Raw genomic sequence first — 23,238 nt, 5'->3', positions numbered from 1 at the left:
CGCTTGTGATGTAGATACGAAAAATCGGATATGGTAGGCCTCGCACCGGCCCATACATCCAAATATCATCTGATGCGGCTTGACCGCGCGAGGATTGACGTCATATTTTTCTGGTGTTTGATCAAACATTTTTTTTTTTATGATTTTTTGTTTTATTTTACCAAATGACAAGAATCTTGTCATAGGAGTTTAAAGGGTTAAGTAGCCATCTCCCACCTAGTCGATAGTAAACCATCAACATTATCATATGCTACTTGCGGTGTTTCCTTCTTCAAGAAACCATTTCTTCACCTTCTGATTGACAACTCGCCAAAATAATATTGATAATGATAATACTACTACTAATGATAATGATAATGATAATAATAACAAAACAACAATAATAATAATGATTAATAATAATGATTAATAATAATAATAATAATAAATATAAAATAAATAAAAAATCCTCTTACGTCCTATTACTTTTGGATTTGGCTCCTGTAAGAGCTTTCTTGTCTTTGTTCGTTCCTCTTCTTTAGCATATTTCCTAATCTAAATATTTTTCTAACTTTTCATCTCCTGTAAGGGAGGGGGAAATAGTGTTGATAGAGCAGGGTGAAGATATCATGTAGAGCAATATGTCAGTGTAGGACAAAATATCATTTTAGGATATAATGTCGGGAGAGGACAAAATATTACATATGGATGTAATGTCAAAGGAGCAAATATCAAGCTAGGATGTAGTGATAGTGGAGGATAAAATATCACGGTAGGATATAATATCAGTGGAGGACAGAATATCGATTTAGGAAGTGATGCCGGATAGAGTGTCAACGAACAATGAATGGCCGAAGTGTGTGGGAAGTGGTGATGAAGGGGGGCAAGGAGTTCATGAGAGACCGGATGACCGTGGGGGACCAGATCTCCTTGATGTGACCAATAAAGGACCAAGGTGTCAATAAAGAACAAAACTATAATGTAAGGCATGATGTTGAAAAACAAAACGAATCAAAAAGAAATAATCGTGAGTATTAGGAACAAATTCCACGAAATCCAGGCGTATGTCAAAAGTGAAAATCTCGATGATAGGAATAACTGAGACATGGTTAAATGGTAAAGATTTTGAAGCTGAACTTAATATTGCGGGATTTAACCACTTTCATCAAGATAGAAGCCACAAGAATGGTGGGGGCGTTCTGTTCTACGTTAAAAGCAATGTCCATGCCTGTGTTTAAGAGAAAGTGAAACAGGATGCATATGATAGTTTAAAGGTAGAATTAACCCAAACAAATGGACAAAAGATGAATGTAGGTGTAATATATAGGCCAAAAGATTATCATTAATGGACGACAAATTGTTGTTTCAAGAACTGTCTGGTTTCTGAGACCGTGATTTGTTGATAATGGGCAATTTCTATTTTACTGACATTGATTGGATGACTCTTAAACATGGCCATATAGGTAGTCGCTTGATAGATTTTCTCGGTGACAATTACTTAGTTCAGCATGTAAAAGAGCCCACAAAACATGGGAATTTACTCGATCTATTGATCACTAGCCGCGAAAGTATGATAACCGATGTAGAAGTTTGTGAAACCATTGCAAGTAGTGATCACAATTTAGATGAAAAAAGAAAAGAAAAAAATGGAATAGATACTTGTGTACCTGAAATATCCGATTTCAGTAATGCTCTGTTCATAGCACTACGCCAGGAGCTTCAGCTTACAGATTGGGAGGCAAAATTAAGCGAAAGAGCTGTAGATCAGATGTGGGAAATATTTCAAAATACGCTTACTAAGAGGATTCATACTTACATCCCATTTAAGGACAGACCCCCCCCCCCTCAAAAAAATCACGCTCGCCCAAAATGGCTTGACAAAGAAACTGAAAAAAGTATTGCTCAAAAGAGACAGGCTTATAAGATGTACAAATGCTCGGGTGCATCTAATGACTATCAAAGTTATGTAATAATACGGAGATATTTAAAAAAGACAATAAAAAAACGAAAACAATACAAAAAGAATATCGCTGATAAATCCAAAGAGAATCCCAAAGAACTCTACAGTTAGATTAAAGATAAAAAGGTTATTAGGAATCACATTGCCCACTATTATCTGCTGACGGTCAACATAAATATTCAAATGAATGAATGCGTGAAATTTTAAACAACTATTTTAGCTCAGTATCCGTAAACGAAACACCTCCAAGTGAACTCCGTACTGAAACCTGTGAAAAGCTTAGGGTGAAATTACTACGGTAAATATAACAAAAGAAAAAATGAAAATGTGTATAGAAAAAACTCGAAGTTAATAAAACACCGGGGCCTGACGGTTGGCATCCAATAATCTTCAAGGAAATTAAAAATGAGATCGTAGTTACATTAGAAATTATTTTCAAGAAATCCATCATATCCGGAGATGTCACAAGAGAATGGAAGCTAGGTAACGTTACTCCCATGTTCAAAAAAGGTAACAAAAAGAAACCAAATAAGTTTGACTTTAATCATAGGAAAAATTATAGAAACTATTATCAGAGATGCTACCGAACACTATTTAGAAAGTAACTGTTGATGAATGATAGCCAACATGGATTCAGACGGAAACGTTCTTGCGTGACTAACTTACTCGAATTCTACAACACAGTCATCTCGAATTATGACAAAAGAAGCAATTTTAACTTCTCTCCGATTATATTCTTGATATAATAGAATCCCCTAGCTCTGGCCATAATGTAATGTTAAATTATTAAAAGAGAACTTGGCGGAGACAGTAAGAAAATGAATACATAAACTTATAACGTTTCCACGTTTGAAACGGTCTTTTCCACAAACCTGATACAGTACGGCCTTATCTACGCGTGTCGCCATCTTTCATGACACCTTGGGCAACTATTTTCCAATTCATTTTCCGTGGCATGCCTCCTTTCATCGCTGATAACTACTAAGCTGGCTTTAGCCAGACAAACGAAACTTTCTTACGGTTGATGAAGCTGCACGCGCAAGTTTAAACAACATTAACCGCAGGGAAGGTTTAGTTTGTCAAGCTAATGCCGAAAATTCAGTATTTATCAATGCAGCATGCCACGGAGTGTCAATTGAAAAGTAGTCGTCAGCCTATTAATTCCTGAGAGTCGAAACGTTGAAACGTTATAATTATCTTTTTTATACTTTGTATTTCTTCCGATTCCTTCACTCTCACAACGAAATATGTATTGCATGTCTACGTCTAGGATAAAAAGATAAACGATTGGGAGTTGGATGGGTGAACGGTGGCTGCATGCCTATGCTGGCCATCTCCTTCATAATGGAGACAGGTTTTTTGTATAGGTACTTGATTGACCATGGTTTTTGATCACGTGCTAGTCTCGTGATCGATAGTAATTACCTATGTATGTATGTATGTATGAATGTTAGCGTGGGGAAGAAGTTAATCGAATGATCTTTAACTCCTTCCTTTCCCGTCCTGATGAAAATCGATTGACATGAACTGCAATAAAATTTATACAGTGCGTCACTTTTTCGTGACAGCTAGCCATGGTATAGTTTAATTTCATTTTCTTTTTGTATATATGTATGATTATTTTTGCCTTTATGCACTTCTGCAATACGGTTTATTTCATCACATAATATGAAGTTTTATCTATATATATTTCCAGATTTTCTTGAAGTTCAAGTCTTACCTTCATTCTGAATCATGCCTGTCCTGTATCCATAGACGACAGCGGCGAGAGCGATTGCCATGGTGACGACAACGAAGACAACAGTCGTCGCCGCCAGCATCAGGTAGCGCTCCATCCTTGTTCGTCGTTCCCACCAACCCGGTTGTCTGTTGGAAACAATAAAACAATTTTCTTGAGTAACTTTTTACATATATATATTTTAATGACAACACATGAACGCAGGAAAATTTTTGGTTCAAAAAGAGGTCGTACAAAAAAAAAAAAAAAAAAAAGTATTACATTCAATCAGTTTGGCTGTAAACTTCTTGGAATCACTGATGACGCGACTAGTGTATTTTTCCTACCTAAGTCTAGGTTAAACCTACGCCCTGACAACTTGAGGGAATTATTTTTCGTCTGGTTAGTATTCTGTTTTTTTTTTTCAGTTTGGATGTTACGTATTTTAAGGGTCTTTAATGTTTTGTTACTTATATTTGGTATGTGTGGTTCACTGCTGTACTCTTCCTAGTCAATCAACATTTCTAATGATATCTGGGCACCATAGGGAAACTGGATATTCTAAGGGTGAGTGCACTAATGATCTAAATCACTAGTTGATGAGAAATGGGCTTTTAATGTCTAAAAATTGCGCAATCAATCACAGTATCCTATTTGCTTTCTCTAAGACAGATATATAATGTTTAACTGTTTTAAGGTCATTACTAATAACCTTGAAATGCTTTACATTCTTCACTTGTCACACATCTGAATCAAGTGATCATTTGTTATTCAGCACAGCTTATCATCATCAGCGAATTTGCAGACTGTAGAGTGAAGTTCACAATCAATGTCATTAACATACACTATAAACAGACCCTAGTCTTAGAACGAAACCCCGAGAAATTACACTCTTAACATCTTCCCACCTGGAAATTTTACCCTCAGAACAACTCTCTGTTTGCGGTTATTCAACCAGCTTCTACTAGCTTAGCAACTTATCTATTATTCCATGCGCAACAGTTTATTTCTTTTTCAAAGTCCAGATCAATTGTAGCCTCCCCTCCTCCACACACACACATACATTGATCGATAGAGGTTCGAAGTGTTCCGCTGTCGCTCTGCATCGTCACTCAGGTTAATGTAACATTTTTTTTATTACTCAATTTAAGGTTTGGAAACATTAATGGTGGTGATAGTAACCTGAGTTAACCTAACCATTAATGCTCCCAACCCGTAAATTGAGTAATTAAAAAAACTCCATAATCTGAGTGACGGCGGAAAGCGACGGCGGAGCACTTCGGACCTTTATCGATTAGTGTGTGTGTGTGGAGGAAGGGGGGAGGTGCCCTACAATTAATCCATTAAATCTGTAATATTCCTTTTACCGTAGTTTCAGATGTTTATGATATAAAATTCTAGATCAGCTGCACAAGAGCCAATGCGTGTGAGGCACCAGCTTTCTGATTTATATTCTATGATATTCCTTATAACTGTTTCCATAATTTTCCCCAAGATCAAGGTCAGGAGAATATGGCCTTTTAGTTATGTTGCTTCTGCTTTTAACCCTTTTCTAATATAAGAGTAACATTTGTTAATTTCCATTCTCATGGTACACTCCCGGTTGTGATATCTTCATATAAATTCTAATGGGATACTGAAAGTGTAATTGTGTATTCTATATCATATTCAAGTCATGAGACATGACTGCATCGGCCAGATTTCTCACACCCAGACGGGACATTCCAATGTCTAAAAACCCTCACTGCCCAAAGCATCCCCTGCCGAAGTGCTTTAGTAATCAGAGTATGATGCAATACTATATGTTGAGGAACAAGATTTGGGCTCTGTTATCTATATAATGTATTCACCAAATAATTTCGGGAGAATCAGGCGTCTGAGTCCGCCATGCCAGGACCTCAAGGAACTTGTATGAATAAATAAACTATTGTACATGGGACTTTCATTAACCCCATTACCCTCCTGATATGCATTCAAACACTGATACAATTTCATAGTTTATTCCATACTACCTTCGCATTAATAGTGCCTATTCACCTGGCTGACTATTCAAAAACAGTGAAGCTTTAGCACACAGAGGACAGCAGAAAAAGCGCAGGCTTGGGGAAACCATTCTGTCAGTATCTAACAGCCTCCTTCAGTCGAGGGACTCCCTCCTACTTGAATAAAATTTTCCCTCACGCATTAGCCAGAATAAAATATATATTACCGCATAATGCCACCGGATTGAGGAGAAAATGTGGCTTACGCTTTCCAGGTGATATGTCCATCTGTCACCCAGCAAATGATTCCATTAGCGGCTAATGATTAGCCGGTGGGAAAATCCCAACGACCAAACCATTACAAATCCTTTCGTTAACAAGTTGACTACTACACACACATTCTATTACTTCATTCTGCCTACGGCCAGACAATCAGGCACATGAAATATATCGCGAAGTTACGACAGGAAAATAAAATATTCAGTATCTTTCATACAGGTGATGAATTATTAAACAGGTATGCTGGTTGTCTAAAGTTACCGGTCTAAGTAAATCCAAAAACAATCCCGGTAAATACAATTTTCTACATTCAACAGAAGACTGAATTCAACTGTAAAGACACTCGTTTAACATAACGAATAAATAGGTCAGGTAAGTTGCAAGGGTTGATTTTGACATAGGTAAGAATGATGTAGTCTATTACAAAATTATAACAACAACGTTCTTCATCAGGTAGCACAATTCTATTCAGCATCACATGTATATATTATGTCCATCCATTTTGCACAGCATCATGAGATTACCAAAACACATTGCAAACCAGATAAAATGAAGCTCAAGAAATTAGATAAAAAGGAGATTAATTTCTTTATTTCAGCTCACGAATGCCACGAGAATAGCCAGACCAGCATTTCGTAAAACTAAATGCAACGGTGCATCAGGTACAGGGGTACTCAGTGCATGACGACACGCAGTCAACACTTTAGGGCATCTCTACGGACCAGAGTCACGGATCATTCGTCTTTGTTAAGAGTTAAAATATCTATTCACAAAGAAATTGGGATACTTTTGTACTAGTGCTGTCCTTCTTTCCAGCCATCCCCTGGTGCCAGTTTTGTACCACATATATAACTTCTTCCTGACCCCCTGTCATGTGTGTGTGTGTGTGTGTGTGTGTGTGTGTGTGTGTGTGTGTGTGTGTGTGTGTGTGTGTGTGTGACCCCCTGTCATATGTGTGTCTGTGTGTGTGTGTGTGTGTGTTCACCTTGGTCTATGAATCACGTGCTGGACTTGTGATCGACAGCTATTTCCCTCCCGGAAGAGAGCTCAGAGCTCATATGACCGATTTATGGGTAATGCTGTGACCTTACACGCACACACACACCCAACTTCCCGCCCACGAGAGTTGGAGTAACGACGCGAAGCGCAGCGATACTGAAATTGTTTCAGCCCTGGGCAGGATTCGAACCCGGACCGCCGTAGTGACAGTCAGGGACTCTACCAACCGCGCCACCGAGTCATGTATGTATGTGTGCATGTGATTCACCATAGTTTTGGATCATGTGTTGGACTTGTGATCGACAGCTATTTCCCTCCCGGAAGAGAGCTTAGAGCTTATATATGACCGATCTATGGGTAATGCTGTGACCTTACACGCACACACACACTACTCTCCGCCCACGAGAGTTGGAATAACAGGCCGCAGCGCAGCGATAATGAAATTGTTTCAGCCCTGGGCGGGATTCGAACCCGGACCTCAGTAGAGGCAGCCGGGAACTCTACTAACTGCGCCACGAGTGTATAGGGGTGATTGACTCTTCCACGAAAACGTACATGCTGAAGGCTGTACAAGAACTATATGACCAGCTGATACTCCGAACTGCCCCGTGGACATTTACCCACCCTCACTCCAACCCTCACAGTCTACGGCAAGGAAAACCACAACCTAGAAACTGAAGGTCACGGCCGTGGAAGGCGGCACTGTCTCCCCTTCCTACGCGTTTTCAGACTTGGCCAAATACTCTTTCTCCAATCGCCTTGTTGAAATATCCTCATTGATTGTTCCACTGTAGATGTATTAAAAAAAGTCTCGACGTATACTTAACTATAAATCCCCGACTAGAACTATTTTACTTATAAATAGATTATACTTATAGGGATATTTACTTAACTAAAAATCCCCCGTCTATTATTATTTTACATCTAGATAGATTTAGATTAAGTAACGAGGCAGCCTCGTGGGGACCAGTAGGTCTGGTTCGTTTGTCCATGTAACTCCATGTAACTGCTCACAAGAAGACTGTCCAAGTCCACGTAACTGCTCACAAGAAGACTGTCCAAGTCCCACGCAAGGCAAGAAGACGACATGCTTCCCTCCCAACTGCTCACCATTAGATGACAGCTATCAAACTTCAGAAGATAATTACATATTCATGAAGTTTCCGTGCAACAGCGAGGAGGCAACAATGGCTTACAGGTAGATAGGTTTTCCTCCCTAACTCTACGTCACCCCCCTCCCCTCCTCCCCCTTCCTTCTCCCCACTCACTCCCACAAACCCACACTCCTCTTCCAGCATCCTCCCACCCTATTCACTCTCCTTCCTACTTCCCCACTCCTCCACCTCCCACTCTACTCGCCCCCTTCCTACCTTACACTTCCTCCCCCACCCTACTCCTCTACGCCTTCCCACCCTACTCCTCCTCCTCCCCCTCCCATTCCACTCCTCCTCCTCCCCCTCCCAATCCACGCCTCCTCCTCCTCCTCCCCCTCCACTCCTCCTCCTCCTCCTCCCCCTCCACTCCTCCTCCTCCCCCTCCCAATCCACGCCTCCTCCTCCCCACTCCCAGCCTACGCCATCTCCCTCTCACTCTCCTACTCTCCCCTCCCCCCTCTCACTCTACTCCTCCTCCTCTTCCTCTACTCCCTCCCATCGTACCCCTCCACTCCCCCACTCTACTCCTCCTAACCCCTCCCACTCTACTCCCCCTAACCCCTCCCACCCCACGCCACCTCCTCCGCCCTCCCAACCCCTTCTCCTACTCCCCCTTCCACCTTACTCCTCCCACCCTATTCCTCCTCCCCCTTTCATTCTACTCCTCCTCCCCCTTCCACCCTACCTTCTCCTCCCTTCCACCCTACTCATCACCCTCCCCACTCCCACCTTATTCCTCCCCCCACCTCTCACCCCACTCTTCTTCCTCCACCCCGGTGCCAGCGATAACTGAAAATCTTGCATTGGAATGCCAACGTCCTTGTTGGCAAAACCCACGTCCTACAGGTTGCCGTGGCCACAAGGGACGTGGATGTATCCCTTTTGCATTAGACCAATTGGCCGATCAACCGGCTGCTCCGACTCAGTGGATACCAGGTATACCATACAACTCGGAGTTGGGGGTCATTTAGATTCGCTATATTGGTTTAAGCGACGGTTCCAAGTGAACCCGTACCTGCGGTGACTGAGTAGAGTTCTTAGCTACAAGAATCACCCTTGTCGGAGACACCCTCCTCTTGTACAACATATATTGTCCTCGAGACAATGAACTGGCACCGGGGGAGAACTGATGCTCTGCCTAGTTGGCCATGAACTAATGCTGGGCAAATACCGTTAATTTTAATACCGGAATTACCGGTGAACAACAATACCGTTACCGAAATTACCGGCAGTTTACCGGTAAATGACTCGTGAGGTAGTAGTGACGTCCCAAGTTCGAGTCGAGTTCGAAAAATCAATGTTTTTGTCTTTTAATAAGCTATATCTCTGGTTCTATTTTACATATTATTTTTATTGTTATGTCATTGTAAAGGGAAAAAGTCATACTTTAATTGGTGCTACACATACACATATGATGATCTTTGACTAATTTGTAATAAATGTTCTAAAAACTAACCTAACCTAACCTGACTAATTTGTAATAAATGTATTCCTAAAAACTGTTTTTTATGCTCCCTTGTTTTAATACTTATTTCATACAAATTAGCCCAGCACGTGATCCAAAGACCAATGTGAATACTCAAGGATATATTAGATTTCATTGTCAGCATGTTTTTGATTTATTTCCTCAATTATTTTTTCATACAAATTAGTTCATATTCTTATTTAGAAACAGAAGCATATTGGCATTTTCATCACTTAAGCATATATATATATATGTATATACATATACATATATATATATATATATATATATATATATATATATATATGGTAAAAGTTTAACCGGTAAAATTAGCGGGACACTGGGCCCGTCAGTACCGTCACTCAGTAACACCAAGCCGAGACGTGCTTACCGCTCTCTGAGTGTTATGGTATTGCTTATCGAGTTATCGGTTAACGGAGCCTTAACGGTAGCAGATTTTCTGCTGGTAAGCTACCGTCAAGGTTGTTGCCGATAAAACCCGTAACTTTACCGGTAGCTGCCCACCACTACCGTCAGTACCGTCACTCAGTACCACCAAGCCGAGACGTGCTTACCCCTCTCTTAGTGTTATGGTATAGCTTATCGAGTTATCGGTTAACGGAGCTATAACGGTAGCAGAATTTTTGCCGGTAAGCTACCGTTAAGGTTGTTACCGATAAAACCGGCAACTTTACCGGTAGCTGCCCACCTCTACCATGAACCCAAGGTCTAAGTAAACAGGTCTAACCGCTGGAGCAGTTCTGCGCAGCTTCTGACGTCATTTGGATGCGTCCATTTTCTCTTTGTGATACACTGAAGAAAACTGTGAAACGCCAAGGAAGACAGGAACTATAATATTTTATATATTATATATATATATTATATATTCATATATATAGACAGGAACTATAATATTTTATATATATTTATATATATATTTTATATAATATTTGTCAGAATATAACTAATTGAGTGGAGCGGTGCGAGCGAAGGCGACGTCATTTTCGAACGACGGACCAACTTCAACTGACAGCTATAGGACCCGCTAACCCCACTTTGAACAGCCAGGTGACGTTCACGGGCCCGCTGCGCCAACTCCCTCGAAATTCGGTCGGAAGTGGTTAGACCTTATATTCTTAGATCTTGCCATGAACCCACATTCATTGCCGGGGACTTAAATGCGCACCACCCCATCTTCCGCTCCCGCCGATGACCCAATCCTACTGTGCACACCCTAGTAACGCTCCTGAGGTAGATACTTGAGGTAACCTTACTGAACTCAGGGGAGGCTATTCACATCTTGGGAAGGCGCCTGGACGTCAGTATGCTCTCCACATGCATGGCTCATCGTGCTCATGGAATGGTGGACCCACAGCTCATTAGTGACCATTTTGCTCTAGTCACGACTTAGGCCGTGAAGCTTCTCCCACTCACCCACTTCGACGCTGGAATAGAGGGAAGGCCAACTGGACACTTTCCCAGGGGCAACTAGACCGCTGGTACCAGTCCTACGTCCACCCACAGGATATAGAATATCTAGACCAAGGTCTAAATATACAGGTCAGACCGTTTACATTCTTCTGCGCAGCTTCTGACGTCATTTGGCTGAGTCCATTTTCTCTTTGTGATACACTGAAGAAAAATGTGAAACGCCAAGGAAGACAGGAACTATAATATTTTATATATTATATATATATATATATATATATTATATATCATATATATTATATCTAGACCAAGACTTCGTCGCCGCCGTCCAGGCCCTTGCGGAACAAACTTTCCCCAAAACGAAGCCAGGCTGAAATCGGCATGATGACCAGTGGTATCATAACGACATAGCACAGGAACAAAATCACCGAGTCAATGTATTTCGTAGATTTCTATTGCACCATCCATCCCTCGAGGCACGAGACCTCCTGCACTCTGCCATCAGGCACGCACGGCGGTCACCCACAGGGTCTGGAAAGAAAAATGGCTGTGCCACTTTCTCTACCCAAGCCACTGCTAGCGCCCCCACCCCACCCCACCCCTGCTCACTCCTAGCCTCAACAAGGGGAGATGTTGGCGCAGCAATTTGCGGACCGCTCCTCTTCTCCCCATCACCCTCTACCTGTCAGGCAGGAACAGCACCTCCTCCGACAGGATAGAGAGGATGTGGTTCACACTGTTATAGCCACGGCTGCCGCAACGGACTGTCCTTTAACACTCGAGGAATTTCGACAGGCTCGCAAGAGGAGCAAAGATACTGCCACGGGTAGTGACGGGATACCTAACTCATTCCTGAGGCAACTGGGGCCAGCTGGGTAGCTGGCAGCACTGGCATTTATCAATGTCTCCAGGAAGGCGGGGCGACTCCCTGCGGAGTGGAAAAGGGCAGATGTTGTGCCGATTCCCAAGCTCAGGGACCCACACAGCTATTGACCCATATTCCTTACGTCCTGCATTTGCAAAACCGCTAAGCGGATGGTCCTCAATCACCTCCTATATTGAATGGCACCCTTCCATCACAATATGTATGGTTTTACAAAAGGAGTGACAGCAACTGACTGTGTGGCAACCCTTCTTGGATTGGTCGGTAGTCAGCCTGCAATTGTGGTGTTTCTTGATTTGGAAAAAAAACATTCGAGCTAGCAAGTGCTTCTGCCATTCTTGCATCCTTGTCTGCTAGGGGAGACTCCTGACCTTGGTTGCAGACTACCTCACGAACAGAGTAGCAAGAGTGCGCTTCCAGGGACACCTATCCTTATACCACAGAATGGAAAACAGGACCCCGCAGGGGAGCGTTCTTAGTCCTACCCTCTTCAACGTGTTCATGGAGAACCTGGCTCTCCTCGATCTAAGGGAGGACGTTCGCTTCCTCTTTTATGCGGTCGATCTCGCTTTGGTGGTCACTAGGGGCGGCTGCCTCCTTCGCAGGGTTCAGAGGATATTCAATCGCCTCTCCAATGAATGTGAAAGGCTGGGACTGGATATCTCGACAGCCAAAACAGAGCAATGAGTCTGAGGACGCGGAAGCAACGCATAGAGTAAGAAGCAATTTTACTCTTCAAGACGACACCTTCTTCTGGGTGCCCACCTATCAATATTTATACATCTGGATCGACGCCAGGCTCTTCTTCGCTCCAGAAGTCAGGTACCTCCGTGAGACCACAAAGACGAGTTTAGATATCCTCAGAGCCATGACGAAACCCCGGCTACGTGCCGGGCATAAGGTCCTCCGGATGTACTATATTCAAGCAGTACGTTCGGTGGTGTAATATGCCGTTGAGGTTCTCATCTCCGCCCGGCAGAGTTCGTGGGACAAGCTTGAAGTCCTCCAAAACCAGGCTCTCCACACTATCACGGCGGCCCTTCCATGGGCCACTGTGGTAAATATTGGACAGGACGCGGGAGTTGCCTCCCTTCACCTACGGGTGGACAGGCTTTCTTCCTGTCGTCCAACTTTTGACCGGACTAAGGGAGAGTGAAGTCAAGACCTCTCTCCTGAGTATCCTAGAAGCTGAAGGAGATCCTACCGGCCACTCCTGGAGTGCCCAAGCAGTGAATGCGATCGGTGTCTTTGAACTCCGGGGATTGGCTCGGCGACTTATTCTAGACGGCCCTCATCCACATTATGCCCCTCCTCCCTGTGGCGATCTCTCTGCGATAACCTCCAACTTTTCCTTCTTAATGGAAGGAAGGCGGACTGCGACCCGACACGGCTACGACCCATGGTCCTTGAAGCCATAAGGTCCACAACCGCCCCACCCCTCCCAGCGAGCTTGTTATACTACACGGACGGCTCTGTGGCCACGGGAAGGTGTGGCGCGGCTTTAACAACCGCTGGTGGGGTGACCGGGCTATGAAAGGCGAGTGACGGAAGTTCTACTCTTCGGAAGGAGCTTGCTGCCATCTCCAAGGTCCTGGACCACATCCTCTCTGCTGGAGAGAGGGTAGTCGTGATTCACACAGACTCAAGGGGTGCTATCGACATCCTTCGGTCCGCGAAGACAACGGATGACGTCTACTTAACGACATCAGTCCAGCACTCGCTGCACCTTTTGGACCAGCATAGAAAGTCTGCAACACTTCACTATATCCCTAGTCACATCGGGATTCCAGGGAAAACTATTGCTGATGATGCTGTCAAGACAGCGACATGATTCAGCAAAATCACAATGACCCTGGAACCTTGGATCAGACAGATCAAAGGAATTACCATCAAGTCAGACAGATTAATGGCCAGGACCAACCACAACAGCAAACTTCATAGCCCCGGAATTAGTGTTGTGGTACTACCTCGTCACTAGGTACAAAGCAGTCCACCTGCCTCCAGGTAGAAGGGCGGAATCTACTGTCTACAAGATCCGCCTAGGATATAGCTTTGGGTGTCAGGTGCTACGTGCGGGAAGAAACAATCACGAACGCTGTAAAAGCTGTGGGGCCGAGGTACAACAACCCCTCCACCACTACCTGTTAGAGTGTAGAACAACGGTCCTTTTTAGCCTATGACCCAGTCCGCCACTCAGCGCTGCAGGGGTGGCGCAGCAACTCACCGTCTCCCCTTCCGAGGCTACTCTCAGATTCTTGGGGCACACCCTGCCCCCAGCACCGCCTGCGATTGAGAGGTACCCACCTTCCCCTGAGATCAGGGCGTTGCCGCTAATAAGAGTGTCATCGTGTGGACAACAAACCTTGTATATGAACTGTTCCGGGCCACACAAACCGTGTATATGAACTGTTCCAACCACCTGCAAGGTTGGGGTCCCAGAAAAAAATATGAAAGAAGAGGGCGAGTTAGAGTTTGGGAGCATGGTTGTTAGAAATTATGAAGGGGCGAGGGGGAAGGTGTTCTTCTCCTAGTAAGTGATGAGTGCAGAAAAATATTTTCGATGATAATCTAGGCGAAGGTGAAATTAGAATGAGATATATGGTCGTTTGTGAGTGCACATGACCCTGGTAGCGAGAAAAGTGAGAAGAGACTTTTTGGGTTTATTTAAATGTATGTTTAAGGAATTTTGAGAGGCATATAAATGTAATGGTGCTGGGGAACCTCAATACTAGAATAAGAGATGAGCCTACAGACGGAGTAGTTGGGAGGTGCGGGGCGTCAGGTAGATACATTTACACACACTAGGGGAAACTACAATTGATGAAAAAATATTTTGTTTCAAACTGGTGACCAGTGCTCCAGACACAGTTGATAACGCAGACCAATATATTTGGTATTATAAGCATTCAAGGTGTAAATACATTTTTGGGACACCTTTTATGCATGAGAGATTCGAAATCGTGATATGGCACCGCAGATGACCTTCTACGGAGCAATCATCTCGATTCTTAAGAGGATACGATCATCTTAAGAAACAAAAAGAAAGTCCTAAAGATAAAAAATATTGGATTTGCCACCACATCTCACAATACTTGTTTAGAGAAAATCTCCTGTCCATTTATACCCTTAATATGTAGGTATTGGTTGTAAAATAGGACTCGTGAAACAAGATACAAAGAAAAGAGAAGAGCAAAATACAAGATAAAGGAGGCAAAAAAGGAGAGCAGATGTAAAATGAGGGAGGAGGATGACAGAAAATTCTGAAAAAAAAAATGTTTTGGAAGGAAGTTAAGAGAGTAAGGGGAGGTAAGTCAAGTAGAGAAGAAAAGATAAAAGGCGCAGATGGACAGATCTTAACAAAGGAGAAAGCGGTAAGGGGAAGATTGGCAGAGTATTTTAGAGAGCTGTTGAATGTGGAGGAGGGCTGGGAGGCATTGGTGGTAGCAGTGGGAGCCGCTACGAAAAAGACGGTGATGGGAGAGGAAAATGGAGAAGAAATAAAAGATGAGGTGCAGGTAGTTTCGAAAATGGTGAGAGCAGGTAAGGCACCTGGGTTAGATGGATGTCATGCAGAGTGTCTGAAAATTGGAGGTAAAGTAATAGTGGACTGGCTAGTGAGGTTGTTTAATGTGTGTCTAAGGGAGGGTAGAGTGCTGGAGGACTGGAGCAGTGCCTGTATGGTTCTAATTTATAAGGGGAAAAGGTACAAATGTGAGTGTAGTAGTTTCAAAGGGATCAGTTTCTTGAATGTAGTTGGGAAGATATAAGGGGTTTTAATTGACATGATTAGGAGAGGAACAGAAGGAATAATTGGTGAGGAACAGTATGGGTTTAGAAAAGGTAGGGGTTGCATGGAACAGATTTTTGTGGTAAGGCAGATATGTGAAAGTTTTAGCTAAAGGTAAAGATGTTTTTTTGGGCCTTTATGGATTTGGAAAAGGCTTATGACAAGGTACATAAAGACACTATGGGAGACTGAGGGGAAAATGTTAAGGACAGTCAAGAGTTTTTATAAGAGTAGTAGAGCCTATGCTAGAGTTGGAAATGGAGAGAATGAGTGGTCTGAGGTAAAGGTGGGACTGCAACAGGGATGTGTCATGTCACCATGGCTGTTCAATGTGTACATGGATGGGGTGGTGCGGGAGGTAAAGGCGAGGTTAGTAGGCAAGGGACTGGATATGTTTTAAGGAAAATGGAGAAAAGTGGGAGGTAAGCCAGTTGTTGTTTGCTGATGACACTACTTGTGGTAGGGTCAGTGGGAGATTAAGGGCGTTAGCAATGCAGTTTGGGAGATAGTTAAAGGTGAATGTGGGTAAAAGTAAGGTGATGTGTGCAAAGGGAAAGGAGGGTAGCAAGTTGGAAGTAAGTCTTAAAGGATGGAGAAGTGGATAGCTTTAGATATTTGTGGTCACATGTGACAGAAAAGGAGGGAGAGGTGGAGGTGGAAGTAAATTGTAGACTGAGAACCAAGTAAATGCTTTGGGGGGTTAAAAAGTGTCATGCGAAATGGGCATTTGGGAATGGATGCAAAGAGGAGACTACATGAAATGATGATTGAGCTGATGGCATTGTAAGGGGGAGAAACCTACAATTTAAGAGAGGCAGATAGGAAATGTTTGAATGTGCTTGAGATGAAATATTTGAAAATTATGGTAGTGGCCACAAGGTTGGATAGTGTAAAATAAGGAAGTGAGGAGGAGAGTGGGAGTGGAAATGAAGATGGCAGATAGGGCTGATGAAAGAATATTGGAATGGTTTGGGCACAAGGAAAAATGAGTAAAGAAAGATTTGTAAAATAGGTATTGAAGGCAGAGGTGGGAGGAATGAATATGAAGGGATGACCAAGGATGAGATGGATGTATGGGGTGAAAAGGGCAATGAGCATGAGGGAAATGTCTGTTGTGCAAGGAAGGCAGAAGTAAGGAGTTAGGAGTGAGTGGAGAATGGCTGTGCATAGATGATACTGTGATGCATGGAAGGGAGGGGAGGGGGGAGGGGGGGAGGGAGTAGCTTTGTGTGGCGGATATTTTGACACAGCCCAAAAGGATTTCTCTCCGTCATCTCTTTTTTTCTGCATGAATGGAAGGAGAGAGGTGGTCGCCCATTAAGTGAAGCAGCATTCCTGTGGATGTGCTATGTCTTGCTGCATTGCTTCTGACCCAGGGCAATGGGCGGGATACAGGGATGACCCATCATCTACGAGGAGCTAAGATAAATCATATGAGGAAAGACTAAAAGTACTAGGTCTGCTAACTTTGAAAGATCGAAGAGAAAGGGGTGGCATGATAACAGTATTCAGGTCACTAAAGGGGATAGATTACACTGATAGAAGAGATCTCCTGATCAAAGATGGAAGGGCTTAAAGAGGTCATGGAAGTAGATAGAAAGACCACATGTCTAAAGAATGTGAAGAAATACATTTTCCATACAGATCCATAATTATGTGAAATAGCTTAAATGATATAGCCCAAGCTCTAACAATACACGAGTTCAAATCTAAATATGATAATTGGAAATCAAAGATACAGGCTGAGTTGGAACTGTACATGAATTTGAGTCTAGGTATGTTAGAAAATTAGAGAATAGAAAACGGGACCAAACGAGCGTTGCTCCTTGCCTGTATACCACAATTAGGTAAATATCGGGTATATTTGCACTAACAGATTACATAAAATACAATTCTTGGGGGATGCTTGTTAAATGATGTTATGACCTTTAAAGGCTCTTGCATGAAAGAGAAATTACAAAGGTATTACATTTCTAAGACTTGTCTATATCAACACTTTACATTAAATTACTGACTATGCTGCCCTTGTTCTAATTATGTACAATAACAAGTCTTCAGAAACAAAACAAAACAAAACCACGAGAATAATAAGGGATGTCAACAGAATACCATGTTCAAAATATTAATAACAGAAGTAAATGTATGAAGTATCAAACAACACAGAATAAAAGAGCTTGCCGTAGTTGCTGCAATTAGAACAACTAAAGGAAATGGCAATAAAAGGCTGAAGAATACAATAAGGTATTTAGATGAAAGAACAATCCTTGGCAAGACATCCAAATATGCAAGAACATTTTATTGTTTCATGATGGAACAATGAATAGAGATATACTGCTTGTTATCACAACCTTATCTAAGACTTAGACCGTGGAGTGAAGGTTGGATATAAACAGCTATTCAACATATTGAAGGAAGGAAAAATGACTGGCACCCTACCCATCTTCGAAATGTCTTTCTAGAAGAAAAAAAACAGTTACTGTGATGGATTAATATTAGAGGATGGGTGAGCAGGATTTGATGCATTTGAAAGACATTACCATGGCAATGGAGCTTGCAGATGAAATAGTAAGTACTGTATAAGTATTAGCAGTAAAATCTGGTCTACATTTGTGGAACTACATAGCACTACTGATTAAAAAAAAAATGTCAAGACATAGTCTGCATTTGTTCACTGGTAGCAGAAGCTTGTCAGAGGTTCTACAGAGCAAAAATCTATCTAATTGAGATAGTTAATAGATCTAAACAAGTAGTTGTTTCAATGTACAAAATCCAATAAAATGTGCAGTATATATGGATCCCATTACATGTAGTCATATATCACACAGCAGTAGCAGACAATTCACCAGAAAAGCCACAGGAAAGCAGATTAAAGTAATAGTAATATTAGTATAAGTATGACGAAGAATGAAGTGGAGAGAAAAAAGGAGGTATAGAAAAATGAAAGAAGGTATCTACTTCCCAGAACTAGTGAGAATTTGCAGTATGTGTTACCAATACAAATAGACGGAAGAAATTGGACATCTGTTAATAGCCTAAATTTGATAAGCATTAGATCAGGGTACAATATTAATAGAGAAATAAATGGAAGGACACAGTAAACTATGTCAAACCTGTAGCATGAATGATGCAGACTCAAATACTTCATATTAGAATGTGAAAAACTTAAAAAGTCTAGGAATGGTAATATCACGAAATATTCAATAAGAATTAGATGATAAAAAATAATATAGGCACCTTGCTCCGCGAGTATGAAATATTCAAAATGCTCTTGAAATGCAAGTTTATCATTATTCATGTGCAGATGTTAAAGTATGTATATCATTGCATATATGCAAATTACTCATTAGTTAAGTCACAAGAGGGAATGTACACGATAGAGGATCATAGTACAGTGCCCTGTCCTATTGACGCAATTTGTTACTACACATTTCAGTTCAATGCAGTTCAGGGTAAACTGTAAATAAATGACAACAATAGATAAATAAAACCTTGGGTTGATTTTTAGAAGTGCACACCTACGCGATATAGCAAGAGAAAATTAAATAATAATTTTGTAAATTAAAATACATCAATGCAATATACGTTATTCTTGGAGGAAATGAATAATAGAAAAGGTTGCTAAAATCTATAAAGAAACAAACGTAGCCGCTTCGGTTGCTTGAAACGCCATCTTTGTTTTGATAGAGGGGGAGGTCGAAGAAATTAAAATATGATAAATTTGTCTATTCTAACCTAACCTACCTAATCTAACCTACATTTAGTAATACTGTGCCTGTAATTCTAGAAGTCATCAGGGTCGTCGTCGTCTCCGACCTGTCAATCTATCAAAACAAAGATGGCGTCTAAAGGAGTCGACGCGACTTCATTCGTTTGTGCATTGGTTTTTGGCAACTTTTTTTTTCCGCCAAGAGAAATATTTATTACATTGATGTATTATAATTTACGAAATTAATATCTAATTTTCTAATGCTATAGCACGTAGGTGTCCACTTGTCACTATATATTTCAGTTCAGATTAATGTAAAACAAAAATAAATGACAATAGACAAATATTGTCCCTCGGGATAAGGCCAGTCTTACTGTGGCTACTGTGGGCTTATCTCAACAACTCAAATCCAAACTGACACTGGTTTTTCAAGAACGTAACACACTCAAAGTGAATCAATTTAAATAAATAAATTATATATATATATATATATATATATATATATATATATATATATATATATATATATATATATACATATATATATTATCAATGACAAAATTTGTATATATGAATTTCACACGCAATCTAAATCATAACTATTGAAGAAATAGTTAAAATGCAAGCCTGAGTCTTGTTGAACCAATGTACAGCATAATACAATATGACAGGATTACCTTAAAAGATCTTAATATTTCAGAGGTAGGTCAGTATCAACTGATCTTGCTATTTACTACTCAAATATTCGTTATGATATCAGCCGTTTTCATTCAGCCAACGGGAACACTGCTATTCACTTTTTGTATTTTGTTCCATCTAACCCACACGACTTTGTCCATCTGAAGGAAACCCTCTAAGATAGTGGTCACCAAACTTCTTTTTCTCTCATTTTCCCATACAACCAGTTCAACCGTCCAGATTTCCCCCTTCATGGCAAACACACTGTGACTTTTTACTGATTTATTTTTCTGAATATACTGATAAACATACAGTTACATAGTAAACTACACAGCCTTTCTACAACAGGCATACTTTCTCTCAGGCATGAGAAAACTCATCTGATATTTTTTATTGCTAGTATTGAGTGTAATTATTTCCCCCCTGGTAGCTTCAAATTTCCCCCAGGGTGAAATAAACGAAACAAGTAGATAGACGCAATTAAGAGCACGAAATTAGTTTGTTAACATAACTTGCGATGGGGCAAAGTAATGCGGATCTTGTAAGAGTATTAATCATTGTACGTGTAATTCAAATAGTAGGAACAATGTCTACGGAAATAGCATACAGTTCCAATGACTCTCCTGATTGTACCCATGTAATTATGCATGCGTTCTGCATACCATGATAACTCCAAAAACTGAAATTTGCGATGCAGACTGAGGTGGTAATGCCTGAGCTCATTCTGCTGTCAGTGATAGTCGAGTAAACGGAATAATGTATTCCTCAGAAAAGACGCTGAGGAAAGAGTCATGTTGCCCTGGCGACCTTCATGTGACATTGAAACGCCCGGTTTCCTGTGCCGCCACGATTCTGCATCCATATCGGGTTTTCCGCCGTGTGTGCATTTGCCATGACGGTGACTTTGGATTTTCATGTGCTTTTTTTCTGCTCGTAGTTTTGTTCCGGTGCATCTCCCTCTGCGTATGCGTAAACTCCGTAGCAGTCGCACACGCAATTCTTGGTCAGTACTCATCATCTTCGAACGAAAACATTTTAATTGCAACGCTTTACGATGTACCAAATCTATCAAGGTTGTGCCACGGAGATGAAAAAAAAATCTGGCACAGCCAAAATAAAATGAACAACACCCGGTACGGAAAGGGTTCATCGAGGAAAACACAACTCCGAGTTCGAAAAATATTTGTAGGCTAGGAATGCTGTCACTGATTTTATTGAACGGAATATGGGTATGACCTAATTTGGTGGAGGGTATTGGTCCATCCCAAATCATGGATGATAATATGCCTGCTTCGGCATGATAAGCGGCATGCGCCAAGCCCGGTATATGCTGTAAAGCCGTGTTTTGTATTAAATCTAGTTTCTGTATGGCATGCTGTTCATGCCGAGGTGATTTTGCTGCTGCCATAGTCTTGCTGCGAATATATGTTTTGTAGGAAAAAATTATCTGTGCCCCAAACGGGCTTTTGCTATACTTTTAATTGTGTTTAGGCGTTTTCTCTGGTAGGGTATTTTCATATTATACTAGGGCAGAGATTCTCAACTTTTCCTCCATCATTAACCCCTTTCGGTTTGATATATTTCTTTATTTACCCTCATTACTTCCATACAAAAAAAAAAATCATAGCTATCAAAAAGAAAAAAAAAAGAAAAAAAAAAAAGAATGACTGGCATTCTCGTTTCATCCCTCCCCACCCTCTCTCCCTCAGCGTGCACCCGAACACACATACAACATTCTCTCTCATACACACAATTTACAAAATTAAATTGAATTTAATTATTTTTCAACTATCAGGTACATCAGTTATTTACCACTTGTCATGTAATCCTTTACCTCCCACCCCACCCTCACCCGCGACCCAAGGTTGAAGTTACCCGGAAGCGTGTGACGTGCGCGGAATTGGCCAGGCGCACCGGATATTTGGATGGGTTGGTATTAGGTACATCTTGAGTGCAAAACACATTACTGCATACTTTTGGTGAGTGAGGGTTATGGAGATATGGGGAAAATGAGAGGTCAAGGAATCGGAATATTAGGTGTCCGCATACGCGCTTGGATACTCCGCTAGTGGAACTGTCGGAGCGTTGGTAGGACAGAATGGTAGAGGTGTATATTTTCGGTGGTGCGCATTTCGTCTAGCGGTTGTGTCGGGAGGTTTCAGTTTTCGTAAAATGGTGAGTCGACCTTTCCGTCTCCAGTTCAATGTCTTCTTTTCTTCATTGTTGTGTGTGTGTGTGTGTGTGTGTGTGTGTGTGTGTGTGTGTGTGTGTGTGTGTGTGTGTGTGTGTGTGTGTGTGTGTGTGTGTGTGTGATTCACCATGGTCTTGGATCACGTATTGGATTCGCGATCGACAGCTGTTTCCCTCCCGGAAGAGAGCTTAGAGCTCATATATGACCGATCTATGGGTAATGCTGTGACCTGACACGCACACACACACCCAACTCCCCTTCCACGAGTTGGAGTAACAACTCGCAGCGTAGCGATACTGAAATTATTTCAGCCTTGGGCGTGATTCGAACCCGGACCGCTGTAGTGGCAGCCGGGAACTCTAACCACCGCACCACGAGGTGTATATATATATATATATATATATATATATATATATATATATATATATATATATATATATATAATGTATATTTAGGGCGCAGATTCTCACTAATACACACGGAGTTAAACACGACAGCATTTTGGCACTGCTTAATCTTCTAACTGAGATTTTCAATTTTCCTCACAGTAGGTCTCATTTCAGGAGGGTGGGCAAATACAAGCCTTCCAAATTCTTCCATATTTAATTAACGTTTCGACTTCAGGGAGTCATCTTCAGAATAGTTACAAGAGAAAAGTCACAATTTTCAAAGCTACATGATTCACAATTGACAATGGTGTGCTTTTTTTTTTTTTTTTTTTCGGTAGATGATATTTATCTACACACGGGCCTTTCTCCATTCGGAGGCCCGTAACAATGGTGTACAGACAACATGGGTTTAAATATGGGCTGCTTGGGAACGGTGCATGGTTCGTGACCCGCTACGCAGCCGGGCACTACGTCTTGGAGGGGAAGGGGGAGGGGGAGGGGAGGAGGAGGGAGAGGGGGGGGAGTCAGGTAAGGTAGGTCTTCTCGCTGGGTCACCACGCTGGTCATGAGGGGGTTGGTGAGGTGTAGGAGGGGGAGGGGGAGAGGAAGGAGGTGGGTGTTGCTGTTGTTGGGCTCCAAAT

The 23,238-nt window shown here is 41.8% G+C and overlaps 1 protein-coding gene across 3 annotated transcripts in view; it reads right to left on the bottom strand.

Annotated features, from left to right (window-relative positions):
• Nep2 (M13 family metallopeptidase neprilysin 2) overlaps nucleotides 1-23,238 on the bottom strand; it is a 188,924-nt gene that overhangs the window by 112,765 nt on the left and 52,921 nt on the right. For all 3 annotated transcript variants that reach the window (XM_076172789.1, XM_076172788.1, XM_076172790.1), the window contains exon 2: nucleotides 3,660-3,805. In XM_076172789.1, the coding sequence (XP_076028904.1) occupies nucleotides 3,660-3,805 (146 nt within the window). The remainder of the gene's footprint in view (nucleotides 1-3,659; nucleotides 3,806-23,238) is intronic.

Source organism: Oratosquilla oratoria, chromosome 33, assembly GCF_046742065.1.
Source record: "Oratosquilla oratoria isolate Oo_2021 chromosome 33, ASM4674206v1, whole genome shotgun sequence".
Lineage (NCBI taxonomy): Eukaryota > Metazoa > Arthropoda > Malacostraca > Stomatopoda > Squillidae > Oratosquilla > Oratosquilla oratoria.
The sequence above is the reverse complement of the archived record's forward strand: the minus strand, read 5'-3'. Positions and strand labels throughout refer to the sequence as shown.